General features: G+C 34.5%; 1 protein-coding gene across 1 annotated transcript in view; it reads left to right on the top strand.

Annotated features, from left to right (window-relative positions):
- LOC150109194 (serine/threonine-protein kinase A-Raf-like) overlaps nucleotides 1-25,425 on the top strand; it is a 344,481-nt gene that overhangs the window by 219,712 nt on the left and 99,344 nt on the right. The window contains exon 12 of the mRNA XM_090411929.1: nucleotides 14,761-14,845. Coding sequence (XP_090268055.1) covers nucleotides 14,761-14,845 — 85 coding nt within the window. The remainder of the gene's footprint in view (nucleotides 1-14,760; nucleotides 14,846-25,425) is intronic.

Below are 25,425 nucleotides of genomic sequence, written 5' to 3' on the forward strand. Positions count from 1 at the left end.
ATGCAGATGATGTTATACTTCTAAATAAATCCGCTACAAGTCTGCAAGATTCTCTGACTAAATTGAATAGCTGTTGTAATAGATATGGTATGAAGGTCAGCAATAAAAAGACAAAGACAATGAAAATAGGTAGAATCATTGAAAATGTCAACTGTGTTGTGAATGGAGAACTTGTAGAACAAGTAAAACATTTCAGCTACTTAGGCACAATTTTTACTGAAGATGGTAAATTAAATATAGAAATAGACAACAGAATCAGCAAAGCTGGTATGGTGGGAAGTCAATTGAATAAATTCATATGGAATAAGAGAGAAATTAGTCAGAGCACAAAATTAGCTGTATACAAGACAGTGTTCAAACCAGTTTTAACTTATGGATCTGAGAGCTGGGTCAGAAGTAAAACACTTGACCAAAGACTAGAGACCACAGATATGAGAGGCCTGAGAAAGATTATAGGTGTGAACAGATGGCATCAATGGCAATATCATATTAAAAATGAGGATATTAGGAAAGAACTTGACATTGTCAACATCCAGGAATGCGTTAGCAGAGCTAATCTCAGGTGGTATGGTCACTTAAACAGAATGGATGAAGAAAGATTAGCAAAACAAGTGTTTCTCTGCCAGGTTAGCAGCAAAACAACCCAGAGGAAGACCAAGATATAGGTGGATTGATACGGTAAAAAGTGCCTTAGAAGATAAAAATATAAGATCTGATAATGTTGGAGTCTTGAGAAGTAACAGACTGATTTGGACGAAAATTGTAGATAGGAAGTTAGTAATGATGTAAAGTTTTCATGTAGTACTATCATATCCTGTACACCCCTTGAGGGTACATGGCAGGAATTTGATGATGATGTTAAATTAAATATGGAAATAGACTAGAAAATCAACAAAGCTGGTGTGGTAGGAAGTGAACTGAATATACATTTATAAGGAATAAGAGAGAAATTAGTCAAAACACTAAATTAGCTGTATAGAAGACTGTGTTCAAATCAGTTTTATCTGAGATCTGGGTTAGAAGTAAAACACTTGACCAAAGACTAAAGACTGCATATATGAGAGCCCTGAGAAAGATTGTTAATGTGAATAGATGGCATCAATGGCAATATCATATTAAAAATTAGGATATTAGGAAAGAACTTGACACTGTTAGTATCCAGGAATATGTTAGCAGAGCTAATCTCAGGTGGTAAACAGAATGGGAGAGGAAAGATTAGAAAAACAAGTGTTCTCTGCCAGGTTGACAGGAAAAAAGACATAACGTCTTACTGTGACGTTAGATGTCAGTAAGACGAAGGTATAGGTGAATTGATGCAGTTAAAAGTGCCTTAGAAGAAGAAATAAAAGATCTGATAATGTTGGAGTCTTGACAGATAACAGATTGATTTGGAGGAATATTGTTGATAGGAAGCTAGTTAGTAATGATGTAGGTTTTCATGTAGTACTAGCATAATAGCCTGTACACCTCTTGAGGATACATGCCAGGTATTTGATGATGACGACGACGAATAGGATGGAGGTTTCAGTAACAGATTGCATAGAGCAGCATATGCTTTTTAAATAATAAAAATGTCTGTTTCTGAATATGATAAACTAAATTTATGAAATTCTGAAACAGTTATAAAAAGTTTAAAATAACTTCTTCATTTGTGTGGGCGTGCATGCATACACGTACACACACACACACACACACACACACACACACACACACACACACACACACACATATTTTTAGTCTGTGCTCTACAAATTAATTCAATCACCAAAGATATCAGAATAATCTAAGCAATAAAATTCTTTTGGGAGAGATGTTCTTGTTTGTTTTCATTGTGCTTCTTTTAAATTTATTGAAATTTGATGTTCATCAGTATGCAATGTCCGTGCGGTTAGCCTAGTGGCTTTGCGCTTCGCAACCATATGCCTGGGGAAGGAGTGTCCTAGGTTCGATTCCTGTCTACGACGTGAGGAGCTTAAGGATCTTCCTCAGCCATAGCCAAGTTAGCCGGTCTTGGGCATGGGCAGCAGGGTTTTTCCGCCAGTTTATCTGGGGTTTTTCATCCCGCAAGCAGGCAAACCGGCCCCGTGAACACACAGGTTACAGTCATAAATACTTACGGCAAGGAAGGCAACGGGAAACCACCTTGCTCATAATCATCTCTCCCTAGAATGGTAGCATATAGCTACCCTCCTGCGGCCGTATGGCAGATGGCAACCAGAAGAAGTATGCAATAAAGTATCCTCTCTTTTAATGAGTATTATTTACTTTTGTGATAACTATCAGACAGATGTAGTTTGTGCCTTATGACTGATTTTGTTTACAATTATTGCAAGTGAATTAAAGCATCATTTCAGATCAGTGAAATTTTGATTATTCTTTTTACTCCTTAGGAGTAATTAATTTTATTAAATTAATTACATTTTTTAACAGGAATTGTTGTTCTTGAACAACAATTCCAGCTTATGTTTCTGTTATATTCTGTTTCCATTTCATGATTTTGTTTACTGATTATTGCAAATAAATTGAAGCATCATTTCAGATCAGTGAAATTTTGATTATTCTCTTAACTCGGTTTAACAGATAAGCTTAGGTGTTGAAGGTTATTTATGACTTATTTTTAACGATGTTAACAACCAAATGAACTCTTTTATAAAATAGATGTTTTATAATGTAATAATGGCTAGTTTTGATGTCACCTCTTTATTTACCAATGTACCGTTAATAGACAATCTTGATTTGATAAAGTCTAAAATCCCCCCCCCCGATATCTATGAATTCTTCAAATTTGCTACGTATGCAGGTTTCTTTACATGGGAGGAAAAATCTAGAAACAGATGAATGGTACTGCTATGACATGAAACTCTTTGAAAATAAAATACTTACCACAGCATACAAACTCCTAGTGTGGTTACACTTTGTTGATGATGTGTTTGCCATTTGGCCCCATGGACAAGAAATTTTGGATGCTTTTTGTCACCTACCTAAATGGCCAACGCCCCAAAATCTACTTCACATTAAAAAAAGAATAAAGAAAATAACTTTTTTTTTTTTTTTTTTTTTTTTTTTTTTTTTTTGGCACATTAGTTCCTTGCCTTTCAGATGGAACACTATCTTTTTCCATTTACAGAAAGCCAACACACACATGAAGATATCTATATAAACAATTGCATCATCATCCAGCCCAGTGGTATAGTATTTTAAAAACACTTCAACACAGAGCCAGATTCATTTGTTTTAATGATACAGCTCAGTCCATAGAACTCAAATATCTGTACCGTACCTTCTTGGCCAATGGTACAGAATATTCCTACAATTCCTACAAAATAGCTAAAATACTAGGTACTGCATTACTTCTCCCTCCTCTAATACACGGGAACAACATTACCATTCCTATTCCTTATGTCAGAGGTACATCAGAAAAGATAGCCAAAGTGCTAATGAAACATGGTCTTCGCACCACATTCAAACCTCATGTTAAATTAGCAACTCTGATCTTCTTTCCTAAGGAACTTCACCATCTAACATAGCATACTCCGGAGTGTATGAAGTTCTTTGTGTCTGTTACTTTGCATACTATGGGCAGACAGGAAGATCTGTTAACATCTGCCTGAAAGAACATAAAAAATACATTCGCTACCATTACTATGGCAAGTCAGGACTGGCAGATGATGCTTTGGACCCTTCACACAGGATTAGATGGAAGAAAATTAATGTGCTATTCAGAAGTCATTATAAATCTGAAAGATTATTTTTTAAGTGTCATCCATGGCTATGAAAAATTCTCCTAACCTAAACAAATATGGTTGCATTGATTTCCCCAAAATTGGAAGACTGTTATCTTAAGAACAATTCCCCACATGGCTGCAATATTTTTTTTTTTTTTTTACATTAGAGGGTGCCAAATTAGGACTCTAGATCTTTTGTCCATTACAGTTGTAGTTTTTCACTTACTCACTATTGCGTATACATGCTTATTGTGCTCTGATGATGCTGATTCAGCGAAATATAAGCAAGTTAATAAAACCTCTTTTTTATAAAATAATTCATTTGGTGTTGTTAATACCATTAAAAATAAGTCATGAATCTTTTAACTCATTTCTAAGGAGTAATTAATTTTATCCCTTGAAGTTAATTAAAAAGAAGGGGAGGAAAAACTCCCTTTTTTTAACAGGTTCTTCTTGAACAAACATTTTCCAGCTTTTGTTTCTGTTATATTCCATTTCCACTTCATGTATACATCAACTTTTCTTTTCATTTCTAAATATCGTTTTTGTAGCACTACTGAGTTATGCGCAGTACTAAGACTGTACAACAGAATGTATTTCTCAGCAATTAGGCAGTACATATTGCTAGTTTTTGCAGTTCACTTGTGAAAATAGTTGGGTAAGTCTGTGCTGCCACAGATTGGTGTTTCAGTTGCTGGGGATGATGATGATATGCATTGCCAAATTACCCTGATGGATACTAAACTAGTAAATATTTTGGGTAACTTAAATTATCTGAACATTGATTGGGTAGCAGAGAAAACTTATGATAAGAATGAAAGAGAATTTATTGAGATATTGCAAGTCAACTTTCTCAAACAGCTTGTGAAACAGAAACTTGAGGTCAAAGAGTGTTATTCGATCACAGCATCAGACTACCTGTTGGCACTAGTGATCATACTGTAGTGACCTGGAAAGTAACTAACCTATCCTAATGTCCAATTAGGACAGGTTACATACCAGAAAACTGGAAAAATGCTACTCTGATACTGTTATTTAAAAAAAGGGGCTAAAGAAGAAGTAAAGAACTATAGACCAATTAGTATTCTCTCCAATCTGTACAAAATTCTCACAAAAGTAATAACAAACAGGTTAACCCCCTCTTCTCGACTCAAATCAACCAGTAGAACAAGCAGGATTCCGTAAAGGCTGTAACACAATTGATCATATTCATGCAGTAAAACAAATAATAGAAAAAGCAGAAGAAAACCAATTGCCTCTCTGTTTACCCTTTATTGATTATGAAAAAGCATTCGATTCCATCAAAACTAATGCAATATTCAAAACACTCCAGAATCAGGGAGTTCCTGGAGAATATATGGACCTCCTCCAGGAAATATACCACACTGCAACAGCAACAATTCAACTTCACACAAGTAGCAATAAAATATCAATTGAAAAAGGTGTCCAACAAGGAGACTCTCTATCACCCAAAATCTTTACAGCAGTCCTTCAAGAAATATTTAATAATATAAACTGGACAAACCTTGGTATAAAAATTAATAACAGAAACTTAACACACCTAAGATATGCAGATGGTATCATAATTTTTGCAAACACTCCAGAAGACCTTAATATAATGATAGAAGACCTATATCATGAAAGCAGAAAAGTTGGTCTACAAATAAATAAATAGAGAAAAAACTAAAATCATGTTTAATCATTTTGTAACACCAAAAAACATAATAGAAAACAATTTCTTGGAAAGTGTCTCTTCATATACATACTTAGGTCATCTCATTGATCTAAACTGTGGACTCCAAAAGGAAATAAATAGGAGTGTTCAACTTGCGTGGGGGTGCATTCAGAAAATTGAAAAGCATTTTTCAAAATGATGTCCCACTTTGTTTAAAAAGTAAGACATTTAACCAGTGTATACTTCCAGTCATCACATATTGTTGACTGGAAGTATACACTGATTGTGAAACTTGGTCGCTAACAAAAGCACTGGCAAATAAACTAACAACAACTCAAAGAAAAATGGAGATGTTGATGCTAGGCATCACATTAAAAGATAAGCGAAACACCTGGATAAGAAGCCAGACTCACATCACTGAAATCATTCTTCACCATAAGCGACTAAAATGGAAATGAGCCGGACATCTATCCAGGAGAGAAGATGAGTGATGGACCACTATATTAATGAACTGGATTCCAAAAGAAGGGAAACGAGGCCGAGGACGTCCTAAAAGAAGGTGGAGTGATGAATTGTCAAAATTTGTTGGGAAAAATTGGTCAACCATTGCCAAGGACAGAGCAGAGAAGGGTGGAAAGAACTGGAGAAGGCGTTCGTTCATCACTGGACAGAAAATGGCTTAAAAGAAGAAGAAGAAGAGGACATGCTGAACTGCAAAGCTGAACATTATGACAACCTCAGGAGAATACTATACTCAGTCCTATGGTGTCAGTTCTGAATGGGAAGGATATCAGCAGACCTTTTTTACAGAGATGTTTAAATGATCAGTATCTGAATGTGTCCCTAAGAACTCAAAGAACAAATATGGTAGGAGTGAAACGAATATGTGGAAGGAATATAGTAAGAATAAGGATGGGAGGAGTTATTATGAAATATAAATTGCAAGCCAGAAAAGTTGAGTATTGTAAAGAAAGCTAAGTAGGGTATGAAAAGAAATAGGCTGTGCAGGCTAAAGGCAACCCAAAAGAATTTTATTGTGAGGCTGCAAGTAAAAGAAAGAAAGAATGAAGAAAAGAAGGTATCCTTGTGTCAGAAGCAGATGTGATTGTTCAAGTAATGAATGCTAATTTTGCTGAAAACTGTCAACTTAGTGTATGTAACATGGTAGACGGTGCTACCTACAGTGGATGAAAAAGCAAAAATGCATGAGGTGGAAGTACAAGAGTCGTTGCATAACTTACATAAGAATTCAGCATTAGGGATAGACATGATATCAGCATTGCTTAAAATTATAATAATGGAATTACCTCATGCAGAATATTATTTATTAGTAGAATTTTCGCCTGAGTATCACAGGCATGTAAAAAGTCTAATTAAACAGTGACTGACAACTCCAAACAGTGCCACCTTAGTAGCTCATATAAAATAATTGAAAAAGGGTCATTAAGTTTTGACTTATTAAAAAAAATTTTTTTTTAAATAAACATTTTTTTATAAAAAAAATAATAAGTTAGGAAACTTAATGATCCCTTTTTAGTTATCTTACATGAGCTACTTAGGTGGTGCCCTTTGGAATTGTCAATTATTGTTTAATTAGTCTTTTTACATGTACTGAAGATGCCTGTGATACTCAGGCGAATATTCTACTAATAAATAATATTTTACATGAGTTAATTCCGTTGTTATAATTTTAAGTAATATGTCGACTCACAGCATTTCATTACTGAAACATTTGATGTCGGCATCTATGCTAAAGGAATGTTCAGCCAAGCTGGCTAAGGCCTTGACATGTTTGTATAATTCTCATCTCAAGAAAGATTTTACAAGAATGGAAATTATACTTGGGTGGTGGTGGTGGTGCAAAAGCTTGTCTAACTACACTTATCAGTATCTTCTGAAGTGGATATGAAAATTTTGGAAGTTACTAAGGACTAGCATACAGAAATGAGTTAGTAGACAACCTGTACTTTGCAAGGAACAATATAGGTTTACTAAAGGGAGTTCATGTCTCAGCAGTTTGCTCATATTTTATTAATGCTACAGCTAAGTTGAATAAAGGAAATGGATACACTGTGATACTGTTGGATTTTGCTAATGCATTTTGATAGAATATGCCACATGAGAGACTACTTCACAGACTGAAGAGTATAGAATTGGAATATAAATGCATAACGTTGGCAAATTAACAACACCAAAAGAAAAATAAATAAATAAAATTCATTTATTGGAAGTAACAATATTTTAATGTTTTCTGCTCAGCGCCACCAGAGCACAAATCACAACTCTAGCAAGCACACAGTGCTCAACTAGATAGTTGTGGAAACAACTCATATTGTAACTGAAAAGAACTGATGTCCTAACAAGATATCCTCTAGGGGCTGGATAACCATAAAGTTAATTTCAAAAAGTAAGGCTATACTTACTTAGAATGACTGTCTCCCAGATCTTTAGCAAATTAATGCAGCCATACTTGTTCAATTTGGGGATAGCTTCATAGTCGATGTTGATTCTAAAAATGGTCTCTCAGACCTATAGTGACTCCTTTGTGGCACAGATGTCTTCTTCCATTTTATCTTCTGTAAAGGAATAGCCAGAGCATGATCTGCAGTCCTGACTTGCCATAAAGATGATCACAGAAGTAATTTTTGTGTTCTTCAAGACAGATATTAACAGATCTAGAGTCTCTCCGGACTGTTGACTTTGTTAAGTGAGTTAATCTATACATTAATGATGTGATATGGGGAAGGACCTGATATGCGATGTTCATTTGTTTGCTGATGGTGCAGAGATAAGTAGGGCAATGAGGAGTTCTGGTATGCAAATTTCTTCTCTGAGTTGCAAATACAACTCAGAAGATCTGCTCCAGTGAACATGCATTGAATGACGAATTTAAAGTTATCAGCAAATACTTTCCTAAAAAATGGTTACAGCCAAAACATCATTAACAAAATTCTCTACAAGACCTCAATAAAAAAGAAAGCTAAACCAGACTACAATAAAACTACAACCATTCCTTACATTAAAGGGATAGCAGATAAAATAAACAGAATACTACAAAAATACAACCTCAAAGCCACCTTTAAACCTCGTGCAAAATTAAAAAGCTTACTCAACTCATCCAAAGACCCATCCCTTCGCTGGCCCACCCTGCAGTATACCGTATTTATTGCACCTGTAATATACCATATATATATATATATTTTTTTTTATATATTTGTATATAAAATATTATGTGACTGCGATATTCCTTATTTCGGGCAGACAGACAAATCTGTTGAAATGCATATGGAAGAACACATGAGAGATATTACTTACAAGAGACAGCGAGCGAGTGCATTATCAAGTCATATCCTTTTCTCGGCTAATCCTAATGATGATAACCAAAGTCACAAAGTCTGCTGGGAAAAATCTACTAACATCTTCCGTTGCAGTGACGAAATAGAGAGAAAAATTGTGGAATCTAGAGAAATCATCTTCAATCCTGTTCATCTAAATAACAACTTAAGCTACAACCTCCCAGATAGTCATTCAGCTGTAATCATGTACTGGCGTTCACGTGATGCAGCAAACACGCACTCTCCCAACAATGCAACAAACGAAAGAACAGCTTCAAATACAACTACAACGTTTTCATGCTAATTATGTATAAAGACTGTCTATGTTGTTCATAGTCTTTTAACCCTCAATGTTTAGTGTTTTTTCTTTTATAATGTCACCTGAAGAAGGCTGTTACAGGCCAAAACTAGTAGTGTGTTTATATTAAAACCTTTTTACTTAAATCTCGGTTCTAGTCATTTAATTCTTCATAAAACTATGTATGTTAACCGAGTCAATGATCATTCTGTCATATATATATATATATAGGGGATATGAGATGCACAGTTTCCATCAGACAAAAGGAACATAAATGATACATTAAATATAATAACTATGGTGAAGCTGGCCTTTCTGATCATGCCCTGAACATGCCCTTTACATAGAATTGACTGGAAAAGCACCAGTTGTTTACATCACACCAAAACATAGTATGAATGCAAATTTAAGGAAGCCTGTGAGATTCTTATCAACTACTCCTATCTGAACAATAATGATGGTCTAAAAATCCCAAGCATATAGAAGGCACATATTCTACCCACGGGACCTTTCTCTCTAACAGTTAACTATAAACAGGACTGTAGGTAATTGAGAATCCTAAATCTAAAATACCAATTGTCATGTTAAAAATAGGACATCATTGTTACTGTAAGAAAACTATCTATAAGAAATAATGTTTTCACTAAAGGTCATGCCAGTAGAATAACCGGTGATCAAATCATTGTTTCTTTAGCTTACTGTGTGAAATGTAACTCAGCTTGTCCTGGTATATTTGTATATACTCCAGATGATGAACTTAATAAAGGTCGAAACATTGGGAAATTAAAAGAGTTATTTATAACATAGTTGTAAAGTCCATAATTTCTAAAATGAATTATGTTTCTATTTTCTATGGCACATTCCTCACCCATTCTGTTTAAATGACCATACCATGTGAAATTAGATCTGTTAATGAATGCCTACAATGTCAAGTAAGCACATCCTCATATCCTTATTTTCAATATGATACTATCATTCATTCCATTGGTTCATTCTACTAATCTTTCTCAGAACTTTCATAGCTGTGGTCTCCAGTCTTTGATCAGATGTTTTATTTCTAACCCAACTTTCAGATCCATCATTAAAAAATAGGTTTGAGTACTATCTTATATACACCTAATTTATTGTTTTGACTAATTTCCTTCAAAAAGACAAAGATTAACAACAGCAGAAATGAAGTTTATGAGAAAAACTGCAAAAGAAATGAAGAAATTATGAAAGAATTAAACCAAGAACCAGTAATAGAAAAAATTAAAAAATATAAACATAAATGGATGGAACATGTTCAAAGAATGAAAACAGAAAGATTACCAAAACAAGCCCTAAAGTACAAGCCATTAGGAAAAAGAAAACCAGGACGTCCTCTTAAACGATTCAACGATGACTTCTAAGGCTGCAACAGACCATGCTAGGCCTAAATCCTTGATACGCATGATGATGGTGATGATGATGCTAATTTCCTTTTTATTCCATATCAGACTGAAATATATGACTTTGGATAAATATTATTCTTATTTCCTTGTGTTTTTCATGTGAATTAAAGAAACTTTGTATTGTTATTCGAGAATGTGTTAGCAGACTAATATCAGGTGGTATGGGCACTTAAACAGAATGGGAGAGGAAAGTTAACAGAACAAGTATTCTTTGTCAGGTTGGCAGGGAAAAAAGACCGTTAGGAATAACAAGACCTAGGTGGATTGATACAGTAAAAAATGCCTTAGTAGACAAGTATAAGATCTGATAATATTGGAATGTTGAGAGATAACAGGTTAATCTGGATGAAAAATGTGCCATATTAGCTAAAAATTGCACTAAATAGCTGAAATAGTTTACTTGTTTTATAAGTTTTTCATTCAGGATGCAGTTGATGTTTTCAAAGTTTCTGCATTTATTATCTTGCCGAAAACTAAATGGTGATCACCCCTGATTTCAAATCCTCTATATACTCTTGCATCCTGAATCAATGAGGAATTTTTTTTTTTTTTTTCCCCATGTGAATTTGTGCATATTTTCATGGTATTAGTGATAACTATTCCATGTCCTGAACAGAAATCCAGCATTATGATTACCATTATGATTAGCTTTACTTTTTTACTCCAAATTTTCTAAAACATTTCTATATGTCTGTAATCATTTTCTTCTCTGCTGTTTAGATCTCCAGTAAGGATCAACTTTTCCTTTTTCGTTGTGTCAACTGTCTTCTCTAATGCCAAAAAAAAAAAAAAAATCTTTCACTTCCTCCTTAGTAGAACCTTCATTGGAGTCCATAAACATAAACAATAAGTCTCATTGTTCATTGTTGAATTCTATTGCTCCTCCTTCTTTTCCTGATTGTTATAGCCTAATATCTTATATTTGTTGCTCAGAAACATCTCATCTGTTTTGGTAACAGCTATTATGTCAGTCTAATACTATCCATTTCTTCTGCTAGTTTCATTGCTTTTCCATTGATGCTTCTTATATTGATGGTGCTAAACTTGAACTCTACTGATGTTGAGTTGGGATTTGTTCGAATAGCTGACTTTCTGTTGTTTGCCCTGACAAAAAACTGAACGATACTTTAGCCAGCATGAACTTCTGTCATGTTGTTCCATCATTTTGCATTATGCTTAATCCAGTAAGAATACAATTGGTTGGCTAAATCCCAAATTGCCATCCTATTTTCATTTGTTCAATATCTGGTTAGATGCCTAATAGAGTGCGCCATGAGAAGATGCGGATTGGATTGAACATTAAATGAGAAACCGTGGTCAGTCTGTCCATTCCTTGAAAGGTTACGTGGAGGTCTTCTCTCAGTGATCTAGTTTAGACCCAAGTAACCCCCCCCCCCAACACACACACTATTTTATTATGAAAGTAGTTATTTTATGTTAGAAATTTATTGTAAAGGAAATTACTGAGTTATAGGATAAGCAGCTTAAAAAAAAAAAAAAACTTGGCTACCTGCCATATATTATTATAATATATATAATTTTATATTATAAAAAACAAGTTCAAATACATTTCTTTTTGTTAAATTTGTTCACAGATCCTTGATATGTTTCCTTAGCCCATAGGAGTTGTACAGGATATTATAGTCCTACATGAAAAGTTTACATCATTACTCAGTTGACAATTTTCCTCCAGAAAAAAAATTTTTTTTTTTTTTTTTCAGGACTCTGATATTGTCAGATTTTTTTTTTTTTTTGGTCTTCTAAGACACTTCTTACTATATCAGACCACCTAAGATCATGGTCTTTCTCTAGATCTTTTTTCTGGAATCCTGTCAATAAAAACCTTCCCTCTCCCATTCTATTTAAGTGACCATTCTACTTCAGATTAGCTTTGCTTACTCATCTGTGTTGTGAACAGTGTGGAGGTTCTTCCTAATGTCTTCATATGATTCTGCCATTGATACCATCTTTTCACTCCTTTAGTGTTTTTCAGAACATGGTCTCCAGTCTTTGATGAAATGTCTTATTTCCAACCAAGCTCTCAGATCCATTAGTGATATATAATTTATGGACGAGCCCTAATTATAGATCTTTTGATTTTTATTTCTCAAATTATATTTAGTTTGAAAAATAAAACTCAAAAGATCTATTATCAGGGCTTCCTGTACTTTTTTTTCTGTGCCAGATCCCATATGTTGTGGAAAATCTATATTACATTAGTATGTCATGGACAAATAATCCAGAAATCTGAACTGGTGACCAGGCATGATTTCTATACCCTCTGAGTAACAGGATGATGGTACAATTTACAGTCATTTAAATCAAATGTAAAAAGCTCCTCATTTCCCAACCCACTACCCATACACGGTACTAATGTACTATAGGTTGATCAACCAACCTCTTGTGTATGGACACAAAAAATAAAAAAAAATAAAAAAAAATTGAGCAACTCTAAATTTTCAATTCTGAAAAGAGTTGCAAAAATATGTGCTTGTATTTGTCACCATTTATATGATAAATATTCAGAATAGAGGAAAATCATTTGGGAATATCCATGGTTTAATTGAAAATTTATTGATATCATTTATCCATTTTTACATGAAGCCTTCTGAATAATGAAAACCAGTTAAAGGCTGGAAATATCTTTTGAATGCATGTTATGGATTTTATTTAAATTACAATTGAAATTACAGCAATCCCTCGATTAATGCACCTAATGCTTCTTTAAAACAGGCGCATTAATTGAAAATGCACTAATCGAACATAATAACCTATGGGGAAAAGTATAATTCGCTCCTCAAATTTCTTTTTTGGCCCTTAATTTTTTTTTTTAAAAGAATTAGGGTACATCTCAGGGCCTAGTTAAAGGAAAGCTATGAAGCTGAAAGACAATAAAACATATTCAGAATATAAATTTATTATTCTACTTCTTAATTGAGCTAACGTAGTTTGGCAGGCATTCCGTTTCTTTTGTTTCATACAACTGACGGTATGGTCCTATTGCTTCTTCTATTCTTCTCTCTTCATTAGGGTCAGCCTCTAAGCATTGCTGTTTAAAAACTTCGATTGTACAAAAAATGTTTTAAAATTGTTTCTTTGAAATCTCTTTGGGCTTTTCAGTGATTAAATTTTGTTCATATTCTTCAGGATCTTCTCGCTGTATATCTAAAATTAGCAGGTCAGAATCACTCAAAATCTTTTGCACACTGTGGAAGAATGTACTTCCAAACGGCTCGCATATTGCTAGCATTAATTTCATTTGACTTTACTACTTTCTAACCAGGCTGAGATTTCTCTGATTTGGCCAGAAAAGTCTTGGAAAAAGGCTGGTTTCATTGACATTAAATATTTGTTGAACACAATAGCCCCCCACCCCACCCCTCTTTCACAATTTTCTTCAAAATTCTCTGGATAATTTGCTGCCACCTCCTTATCTGCGCTTGCAACTTCGCCTGTGATTAAACATTATGTAGGCTATTTCTCTTTTCGAAGCCTCAAACCACCCAGCACTAGCATGGAATTCTTTTCCATCATTGATAGCCCTTTATTTCAAGGTTGCAAACAGCTTAATGCTTTTGATTTAAGTCAGTGCTTAGGGGAATGTGATTTCAGTTGCAATCTTCGATCCATGTAGAAAGAAGTCTCTCTAATTCAATCATTATAATATTTTGATTTCAAGTGCATGCATGATGAACTTGAAGCAACCTTACCTTTCTCTTTTTGTATTCAGTAGCTTTGCTTAAAATTCCTCTTAATAGTTGATTCACTCATTTTTGTGTTCTTGCCCTATCTTTACTCTGGACTCGCCTTGTTCATTTTTCTTTATTATTTCAAGTTTTTCTTTCAACAAGATTACTTTTCGAATATTTTTCACGCTTCCACTTTTCTTGCTTATTCTTTTACTCGCGATGAAAGATTGGTAAAATACTTTAAGTAAAGAAAAGAATTGCAGAGTAGGCACGAGTTATGATCAGCAAAATTTTTGGCAGTAAATTTAGAACATAGTGTACATGGAAATAGTGTAGTATGCTATTAAAAAATAACTTTGTAAAATGTTTTAAATCAGTAACTAAAATATTTCATCCTGGTGAGTGATTTTTTTTTTAAATAGTTAACGATAAAAATATATATAGATAGAAAATGTTCAAAATCTGTAATATTTATTTTGAAGATGTATATAGGTGCACTAATCGAATTTTAAAGCCGCACTAATCAGGGGCATATTAATCAAGTGATTGCTGTATATAGTCTGATTTAATTTCATTTTTGATATATTTTAAACCTCTGCTTTCAGGTCCAGTAGCCTTAAAGAAGCTCAATGTTACTAATCCTACACCAGCTCAGTTACAAGCCTTTAAAAATGAAGTAGCTGTGCTTAGGTATGCTTTTTATTTGAAATTGTGTGTGTTTCTTGAATATTTATTCAAGTGAAATATATAGTGCCTTAATTAGTTTGGTTTTAAGTAAAATTACGTAATGTTGCTAAATAAGCATTATAAACCACTCTTAAATGGAATAATTTTAATCTGCAGATGTTTCTAACCTATTTTATTGCAATATATTGCATTATGATTACTTATTATTTAAACAGTATGAGTGGCTGTTATTGGTGCTCATCAGTATTACATGTAGCAGAGCAATTTCAAAACTAAAAGTTAATTATTTTATTGCATGGAAGAGATTTTAGAATGAAACATAAGGAAATATTGAGTATGAAAATTTAGCAAGTAAAGTATGAAATAATAATGTTCTAGTAGCAAAATGTTTTACTGCTTCCACAAAGGCTTATGTTGACAGTAATACAAGCAATTATGGGAGTGAATTGCATCTATATGACTGGTGCGATTCATATAATGTTACACAGCATGCATTGATTCATGATGTACATACTAATTAAAAACAGTTTAACAGAGAGAGAGAGAGAAGGTAGAAAATTCAAACATTATCTGCAAAATGGATAATGTTCCATAAATTAAAATGGATAATGGATGTTTCCATAAATTTAATCAAAGAATAAAATAGAAAAACACAGTTTAAAGCATTTCACATTCTGCTATTTTCCACAGTACTTGGCATGGAATTTTTTTTGTCCAGTTAAGGAAAGTAAAGCAACTGTTGATATTTCTTTTCTTGGATGTTTGGAATATAATAAACTGAGAATGATCTTCTTCCATTTCTCAAGTCCAATTTTTGTACACTTTTGCCCACTGGAGCTTCTTCTTCTGCATAGCCTTCATCAACAGTTGTTTCTTTTTAGGTCTATGGGCATTCCTCCCTGCTTCCAACAATCTTCAACGGACTGTCATGTCAGAAACATTAATCCCACTGGCTGAAAGCAGAGGTTTAAAATATATGTAATTAAATCTGCAGCAGACAAACTTTGATTCATCACCTTTTCCTAACTAGCAAACGATCTTGAGTAAGTATAGTTTCCTTTTTCACTCACATTTTCCTTTTCTGTCAGGAGAAAAGGTACCTGTCTCCCTAAACCTCTTTAAAATTGCATTAACAGTACCCAAATGAATACCACACTAATTGGCAATTTGTCTTTGAGTCATGGATGTGTGCTGAGAAAGAATACATATTTTTGAACATTTTCTTGGAGATATGTCCATTTTATAGCTACAAAAATGAATAAAAAATGCATGACACGATTAATAAACATCATAGAAACACTTAAAACATGCAGCACTTAACCAAAATAGAGAACTAAAATCAAAACCAAAAATAGTAAACCAAAACTATTGTGAACTGAAACAAAACTAAACTAAAAACCTGATAAAAATTCAGCTTGTTCAGATTTGTTCGCTGCTGTATATATATATATATATATATATTTCACATATGCTTATTTTACAAAAGAAAATTTACTGAAAAAGTTGCAACTGCCTAACACAGAAGTGGCATTCATATGCTAAAGTTCCTGCCAGTGGTTTACACATGTGAGAACAATGCCTGACGTGAATGTGTTAACATGATGACAGGTGGAGAGTTGCCATTACACCAAGAATGCATTATGAATCTATGAATATCATCCATATGCATGTGCATAAAAATTTCTTTACATAATGAAATATTAAAGTTTATAGCATGAATAAAGAAATTTTCCATGTCATTTCATTTTTTAAATTAAAAATATTTTATATTAACCCATTCCCAATACTGTACAGCTGTGTATTCATTTGCAATTGCTTATTGGTAAGGCTCTTGATAACAGCAAATTTTTCTCTAAAAGTTAAGAATTTTTTTTTAAATATCACTGAGTAAAAGTGTTTAAAACATGTTATCATTGTTCTTCATTGCAACTAGCTGCGGGCTATGTGTTGCTATTTTATAACACAAAGAATGACGTTAATAGTATGCACTTACTTCTCTGTTTTGATGTTTGCCCACATCACTTTACTTGATATGATCTGCCATTCAAGAAGATTATTCTCATGTTTAGCCTTATTATTATTGTTAAATGAGTAACTCTGTGGAGTCCAGAGATGCATCATTGGAGATTCACAGTATCTTTTGTACACACAAAACCTAACATATCTCTCTCTAAACTCATTCACTGTCAGGGCACTCACAGCTAATTCTGACAATCCATTCCATTCATTCACAACTCTCCATGCAAAAAATCTAGTCTGCACACCCTTGATAACCACTCTTACAAGACTTCTTTACATGATGAATTTTATGAATGACCCATAGTTTCTCACAATTTCTGATGTATTGAAAAATTTCCTTTGCATCAATCTTATAAAACCCTTTTAATATGTCATAAGTTTCTTTCCTGTCCCCCTGAGCTTTGCAACCTTCAACATTCAACAGACCTGCTGCCAGCTTTGTCTCTGAAGCTTCTCTACCACCTCCAAATCCCCAAGAAGCCCACATAACAAAATCTGCACACAGTAGTCAAGTTGTGGCCGATTCATAGCCTACCTTTACTTGTTAGGTTTTTCAACACCCAAATGTCCTTTGAACTATTTTACCAACTTTTGCAATATGCTCTCTGAACTCTAATTCTCTGTCCACCATTGTCCTCAAGTCTCTAGCCTCACCAGTTTCTTTTAATCCAGTACAATCAATGTAATACGCATTATGCAACTTTTCAACCTTACATTTTGCAACATTCAATTAACAGTCATTATCCTTCATCCACAATGCCAATTTATTTAAATTATCCTGCAGGATATCTACACCACCTTTATCAACTTTTGCCATCTCCAGTTTTGCATCATTAGCAAACAACTGAATACCCCCCCCCACACACACACCCTACCTTAAATCTTATCATTGATATACAAATTAAATAGTAGTAACCTGAATCCTGAGGTATTTCGCTGGTCACCCTCATTCTCCTAAATTTCACTTCACCATATACTACTCTCTGGTATCTCTTTTCCACCCATCCCATCCATGCTACCAGCTTCACATTCATTCTGATTTGCTCCAACTTTTGCAATTGTTTTCCATGCTGTTTTCTGTTGAATGCCTTTGCAAAGTCCAGAATGGTGCAGCCATTTCCTTTATTCAGTTATACTGTCACTTCATTATAAAATATGAGTAAATTGCTAAGCAGGTCCTTCCTTTTTACAAAACCATGCTGTCCACTATAGAGGAGTATTCTTTCCCTATCTGCTTGTTTATAAAGTAGTAAAAGAAATTTTTTTCTCTGGTAATGAATTTATTAATTTAATGTTGGAAAATGTAAAGTTATGGGTTGAAACTTTGGGTTGAAAATGTTATAATGCTGTCATCTTACAAATCTGAAAATCTGAAAACACACCCCAACTCAACATCACCAGAGTTAAAAATCGGTACTATCAACATAATAAGCCTGAATGACAAAGAAATGGAGCTAGCTTAGGAATTAGATAAGTACCAGATCGACATAATAGTGGTGACTAAAACAAAAAATAAAAAAACTGGTGAAATCTTTCTGAGCAATAAATACAAAATGTTATATTCAGGCAATGACAATCAAGGAAAAGAAGAGTAGCCATTGTATTCAACACAAAATACGAGGTTAATCTTCTTGAATGGCAGGCAGTCTCAAGTAGAGTAATCTGGGCAAATATGAGAATGGGGAACCGGACAGTGAGACTTATTTGTGCCTATGGTCCCACAGAAGGTTCTACTAAGGTAGAAGTGGAGGAATTTTTTGATGCTTTAGAAAAAGCAACTGACACAATGAAAAAGGAAAAGTTTTTCCTTGTTGGGGATCTGAATAGGAGTAGGAAATGATTGTCAGACATACAAAAATATTTTGGAAAATTTGGAGAAAAGAGTAAAGCTAATAATAATGGCAAATACCTGTTGAATTTCTGCTCAGGACATGGACTGGTTATTACTAACACCATGTTCCAACATAAAAATGTGCACAAATTCACATGGAGAGAAGAGGCAAGGAATAAGAAAAGTCTCATTGACTATGTTATTGTTGATAGTGATGTTTTCTCCTTGGTGCAGGACACCAGAGTGTACAGAGGATTTGAAATTGGAAGCGATCACTATTTAGTCTTGAGCAGAATAAAATTGAATTTCATATTGAAAAGAATAACATGTAAGAAAGTTTTAAAGCGAATAAAAGTTGAGCAGCTCTCAGATGTGAACTGTAGACTAACATACACAAAGATTATTGAAGAAAAAATGAAAGAGTTTGAGAACAGGAACCAAACCTTGGAGATTCAATGGCAAGCCTTGAAGAAAACCCTGATTGATTTAGCCAGAGAGGCATGTGGTGAGGTTGTCTGCAAAGATAGAAAAATCAGGAGTCCATGGTGAACACAGGAAGTTAAAGAGGCAGCGAAGGAAAAGAAGAAATCATATCAAAAGTTCTTGGCTAATTAGTCAGCTTTTGCACTTAGAGAATACAGAGACAAATGTAAGAAAGCGAAACATTGTGTAAAACTAGCTAAACAAAAGTCATGGGAGGACTTTGGCAAGAACATAGAAAAATGTGACATGAAAACGGGAGAAAAAGATATCCTTGAAGTATGGAGTAATTACTTCGAGAAATTGCTAAATGAAACAAGCAGTGATAGCACAACGGTAAAAAAACACTCAACAGGTATACAGTCAGGAATACATATCCATACTTGAAGTAGAAAAAGCCATCAAAGGCTTGAAATGTGAAAAGGCAGCAGGAGTAGATGATATTTGACCAGAAATGCTGAGGTATGGTGGTATAAAAGTCTTATAGTGGCTGCACTGCATGGTTCAGAAAGCCTGGACATAGTGTCGAATTCCCGATGATTGGAGTAGAGCTCTAATAGTGCCTATATATATAAAAAGGGAAATAAAACTGAATGTGAAAATTACAGAGGTATTTTCCTACTGAGTGTTCCTGGCAAGATCTGTGCAAGTATACTTGAGAAATGGTTGAGAAGAATTGTGGAAGAAAAGTTTGGTCAAGAACAAGCTGGATTCAGGCCAAATAGAGGCTGTCAGGATTCGATCTTCACTTTACGACAAATAGTCGAGAAAGCATGGGAATATAATAAAGATCTGTATTTAAGTTTTGTCGATCTAGAAAAAGCATATGACAAGGTGCCAAGAGAGAAGCTATTCAATATGCTACAGTTATATGGTGTCAATGGGGCATTATATCAAGCAATACTTAGTCTTTATTTGAGTTGTAAGTCGGCAGTTAGAATTGAAGGATGTACATTATCCCTTCTGTTATTCATTATCTGTATGGATCACATTATGAAGGAAAGTGGTATTAAACATGATATCAGAATTGGAGAATTTAATGTCAGCTCGTTGCTTTATGCGGACGATGTTATACTTCTAAATAAATCCGCTACAAGTTTGCAAGATTCCCTGACTAAATTGAATAACTGTTGTAATTGATTTGGTATGAAGGTCAGCATTAAAAAGACAAAGACAATGAAAATAGGTAGAATTGTTGAAAATGTCAACTGTGTTGTGAATGGGGAACCTGTGGAACAAGCAAAACATTTCAGCTACTTAGGCACGATTTTTAGTGAAGATTGTAAATTAAATATGGAAATAGACAACAGAATCAGCAAAGCTGGTATGGTAGGAAGTCAATTGAATAAATTCATATGGAATATGAGAGAAATTAGGCAGAACACTAAATTAGCTGTACAAGACAGTGTTCAACCCAGTTTTAACTTATGGATATGAGAGCTGGGTCAGAAGTAAAACACTTGACCAAAGACTAGAGACCGCAGATATGAGAGTCCTGAGAAAGATTAGATGCGTGAACAGATGGCATCAATGGCAATATCATATTAAAAAGGAGGATATTAAGAAAGAACTTGACATTGTCGGCATCCAGGAGTGCATTAGCAGAGCTAATCTCAGGTGTTATGGTCACTTAAACAGAATGGGCGAGGAAAGATTAGCAAAACAAGTGTTCTCTGCCAGGTTGGCAGGAAAATGACCAAGAGGAAGACCAAGATATAGGTGGATTGATACAGTACAATGTGCCTTAGACGATAGAAATATAAGATCTGATAATAATAATATTGGAGTCTTGATAAGTAATTGACTGATTTGGAGGAAAATTGTTGATAGGAAGTTAGTAATGATGTAAATTTTTCATGTAGTACCATCATATCCTGTACACCCCTTGAGGGTACATGTCAGGAATTTGATGATGATCGTTACCAAAAAGAGAGTGTCTTTATGATGAATGACAAACATCACTATACACTTAACATTTGTGAATTATGTAAACAACAATTGAAATTATTACAATTATATGATATCCATTAAGAGCAATACATCTCGCATGGTGTCCAAAACCTAAGAGCAAGTCGGCTCCATCCAGCACAATTATGCAGATATCTTGACAAAGTGTGGCAAGACATCTGCAACAAGTAGGCTTATACACCTGCAGGCCTGTAGTCTGCATCCCTTTTTCCACAGCTCGCCATTTCTGGAGATTACAACTGCACATTCAGATGAATCAGCTTGTCTCAATTTGTATAACTGACGATTTCAAGTAGAAAATGGGTAGTACACATTCAAATTTTCTAATTGCACACAAAGGGGATACATTGTGGCCTTCATCAAGGAAGACAAAAGGCCTGCACTAAGCAAAATGTGTTTGATGGAAGTTCTTTTCATTAAGGAATAAAGTTATAAACTTGGATGTCTTGTAATGTCTCAAAGACATTATCCAGATGATTTCACATTGGGAAGAATTATTGGAAAGCTTGAAGAAGGATGCAGAATTACTGATATTGCCAGAGGGTTTGGAATCTCACATAGCATTGTACCCAAGCTCTGAGCAGCATTTCAAACTAATGAAATGTGTTCCAGGCATTTGCTAAAAGGGTTGCCCTTGCTCTACCATGGAGCATGAAAACAGATTTTTGGTTATAAGCAAAACATAATCAACATACCACAGCAGGTCAACTTGCAAGTCAGCTCCATTTAAGCATAGTTATGTGGATAACTTAACATAGTGTGGCAAGACATCTGCAACAAGTAGGCCTATACACCTGAATGCCTGTAGTCTGCATCCCTTTTCCCACAGCTCAACATAGAGCATGTTTTCAGTATTGCATCCATAAAAATTGGACAAGACACCAATGGGCTAATTTACTCTTTAAAGATTAGTCATTTTAGTCTTTCTTCCTATTCTAGATTACACTTGATCTGGAGTGAAAGTGGTACTGCTTACCATTGCCAGAATGTTCTTGAAAGGGATAGTGGTGTGGGGAGGCATTATGTTTAATGGATGCACTGAGCTACAGGTGCTGGAAAAAGGGACTTTGAGTGATCAACGATGTTGCAACAATGTTGAAGAACTTTCGATTACTCTTTGGTGCAGTAGGCGAAGGATTCATTTTTTGTGGATTACAATGCCACATCAGATCATACATGAGCAGTGTAGATACTTTTGGAGATCGAGGATATTAATCGAATTGAGTGGGCAACATTCTCCCCAGATCTCAACCCCATAGAAATTGTTTGGGACAGAATAGTGAGATGCATTACTACTCGAAATTCCCTTACAGAAAACAAACATGGTCTTATCCTTGCTCTGAAGGAGTAGTGGGCCAGTTTGCCTCAAGAACTCTTGAATCACATGATGCTAAGGTTGGTAAGACGTTTTTGAGAGCTGCATTGCATTTCGAGGTGAACATATTCCATGTTGAAATGTCTCCACATAGTTTTCTGTAAGCACTGTACATTAATTCCTTAACTATGTCCTTAGAAAATTGTAACTTATGCCAAAAACCTACTGTTGATAATTTGTACGAAATTTATAACACATTTTGTATAATATAATTTATTAGTATGCTGGCAATATATTTCTGTCCACATTTGGCTTTAGTCATGATATTTTTTCATATACAATACAAATTAAAATGTAGTTTATCCTTAGCTTTTGGATACCAGTGTATTTAACATTTTATATTAAAATAAATTTAAATTTCTTATCATGTTACAAATCCAAACCTAATAAAATTTTATGTCAAGAAAAATTCTAAAAAAGATTCATAATTATAAATTATGACTATTTTTACACACCCATTGTTGGATTTTATGTTTCATCAACTTTTCTAATACTTGAACCACCACCACCCTTGATATGTTAATTCATCTGTAATTTGCTACTTCTGTCTTGGAGCCACCTTTATGTAATAGAACTATCTTGGCCCCTTCCCACTCCTTTGGAACCTTGCCAGAGCAAAGACATTCACATAGTACGTGGGCTGATATACCATTTACTTCCATTGCTGTATTCACATTGATATTTTTCAATATGCTGAGCAACTCCTGTTGATCTACCTCAATTTTGATATGTGATGGCAATTGTGATCAAGATGCAGCCAAATCATGGCCTTATAAAGAGGGATAATAACTTTCCTATCTTTACTTGGGAGCATGTTTTTCAACATATACAAATTTCCTCTTCACCTGGATTATATAAATTGTCAAAATGATCGTTCGGCAACTCGACTATTTCTTTTGCTTCTATCACCTTCCTACCATCAGCATTGATTAAAATCATCCTTCCATAGTCAGTTTTCTGCTTACTTGCTACATAATGAAAAAACTTTTTAGGATTTCCTTTTGCCTGCTTAGTTAATTTTTTCTCATACTCTGATTTGGCCTTTCTCACCAAATTAGTTATCCTTCTTACTTGCAATTTGTGTTGCCCATGAGTATGCTAATCACCTTTTTTTTTATATTCCCTCCACAATATTTTCTTTTTTTCAGCTCTTTTGGATTTCCTTTTGCCCGCTTAGCTAATTTTTTCTCATACTCTGATTTGGCCTTTCTCACCATACTAGTCATTCTTCTTACTTGCAGTTTGTGCTGCTCATGAGTATGCTAATCACCTTTTTCTTTATATTCCCTCCACAATATTTTCTTTCTTTCAGCTCGTAACTACTTAACCCCATTTAGTTTTTCCTTTGGATTGAGGAATATGCATTCTGATACTGTTTCTCTCGAACGATCCCTGATCACTTCCCATGTACTACTGACATTCTTTCCTTGTAGCTTCTCAAGCCACTGCTCCTAGATACCTTCAAGTCTGTCATAATTACCAGCTTTATAGTTTAACTTCATAAACCCTTTCTAGACAGAAGAATTAAACATGTTTAGCAACTTCCCAGAACAAAACTTTATGGTCGCTCTCACCAATTGGAGGCAAAGTATCTACTTTGGTTATCTGCTAATGCTGTTACCAAATCCAGCACTCCCTGGTCCCATCAGTAACATGTTGTTTCAGCAACAATTTCTCCCTTCAATCTATGTCTCCATAGTTGAAGGCTCCTATAATAATTGCTCGGCCTGCACTCATTGTGGTAATCTGCCGATGCATGGCATCTACATCTTCCTGGGAACTTCTTAGTCTATAGCAGCAGCCAATAATATATTTTGTCCTATTGACTTTGGTCTTGCCCTCAGACAGCCTCAAATGAACCATCTGCCCCAGACCTAAAATCCCCTTTAACTTCTAATTGTGTTGGTTGTAATTTTTCTGCTATAATCAGCAATACTCCACCTCCTGTCCTATTCCCTCTATCCTTGCTGAAATTACAATACCCTTTACATTCTATCCCTGTAAATATATAATTTTCTGGCAACCAAGTCTGGCTGATGTCTCTAATTTTTGGCCAAATCGAGTTGACCAATGCTGAAAATTCCTCTCCCTTATTGATAATTCTCGCATTCGTCTATGTGCATTTCAACATCCCTTTTACCCCACAGTTACCCCTTTTGTAATATCATTACCAACCCATTCAAACCGAAACCTGCAAGATTGCATTCAGCATTGCATAATCATTTCTGTACACACACACCCATTTGTCTCATGGTTGCCAGACACATGCTTGATTGCACCCCCCCCCTAAAATCCTGGTTTTATACTTCAAACTCTCGGTAAACAAGTTCTTCCAACATCAAACTGCAAAAACCATTCAAATGTAGCTATAGCATTGAATATTCTAGCTACTTCTCCTTTTCCCAATTATTATTGCCTAAATGTAATAGTTTATATTTGGTATTTAGAAGAATGTCACCTGTTTTTGTCTTCTTTGTGATAGCCCCAGTTATGTCAGCCTATCACTTCTCCAGTTCTTCTGCAAATTTTCTTTTTTTTTCCCCATTGATGCAGTATACTTTGTTGGTGACAGTGTTAAATTCTGCTGATTTAGATTTGAAGTTTGTGGCATTTGCATGCACAGCTTAGAGCTATCATATGTGTTATCAAAAAAATTAAGAGATGTTTATGCTGACCATAAAACAAAATTGTGTGTGGAATATTAAAAAGCAGTTGTGGTTCTAAAAATGTACTTGAAATAAAAATAATAAATAAAAACTTTGATGCAGCATCTGTTTAATGGTATACTATGGTGGGGGGGGGGAGCTGGATGTGATGGAATTGCTCATAAGTTTTGAGCATAGTATTGATGAGTACTTTCTAATGGTGTTTGGCATATTATGTCAGTGTTCTAGTGTTAAAATAATAGTT

Source organism: Typopeltis vanoorti, chromosome 2 (genome assembly GCF_054136105.1).
Source record: "Typopeltis vanoorti isolate ZY-2024b chromosome 2, IOZ_Tvanoo_1.0, whole genome shotgun sequence".
In the NCBI taxonomy this organism is placed as follows: domain Eukaryota; kingdom Metazoa; phylum Arthropoda; class Arachnida; order Uropygi; family Thelyphonidae; genus Typopeltis; species Typopeltis vanoorti.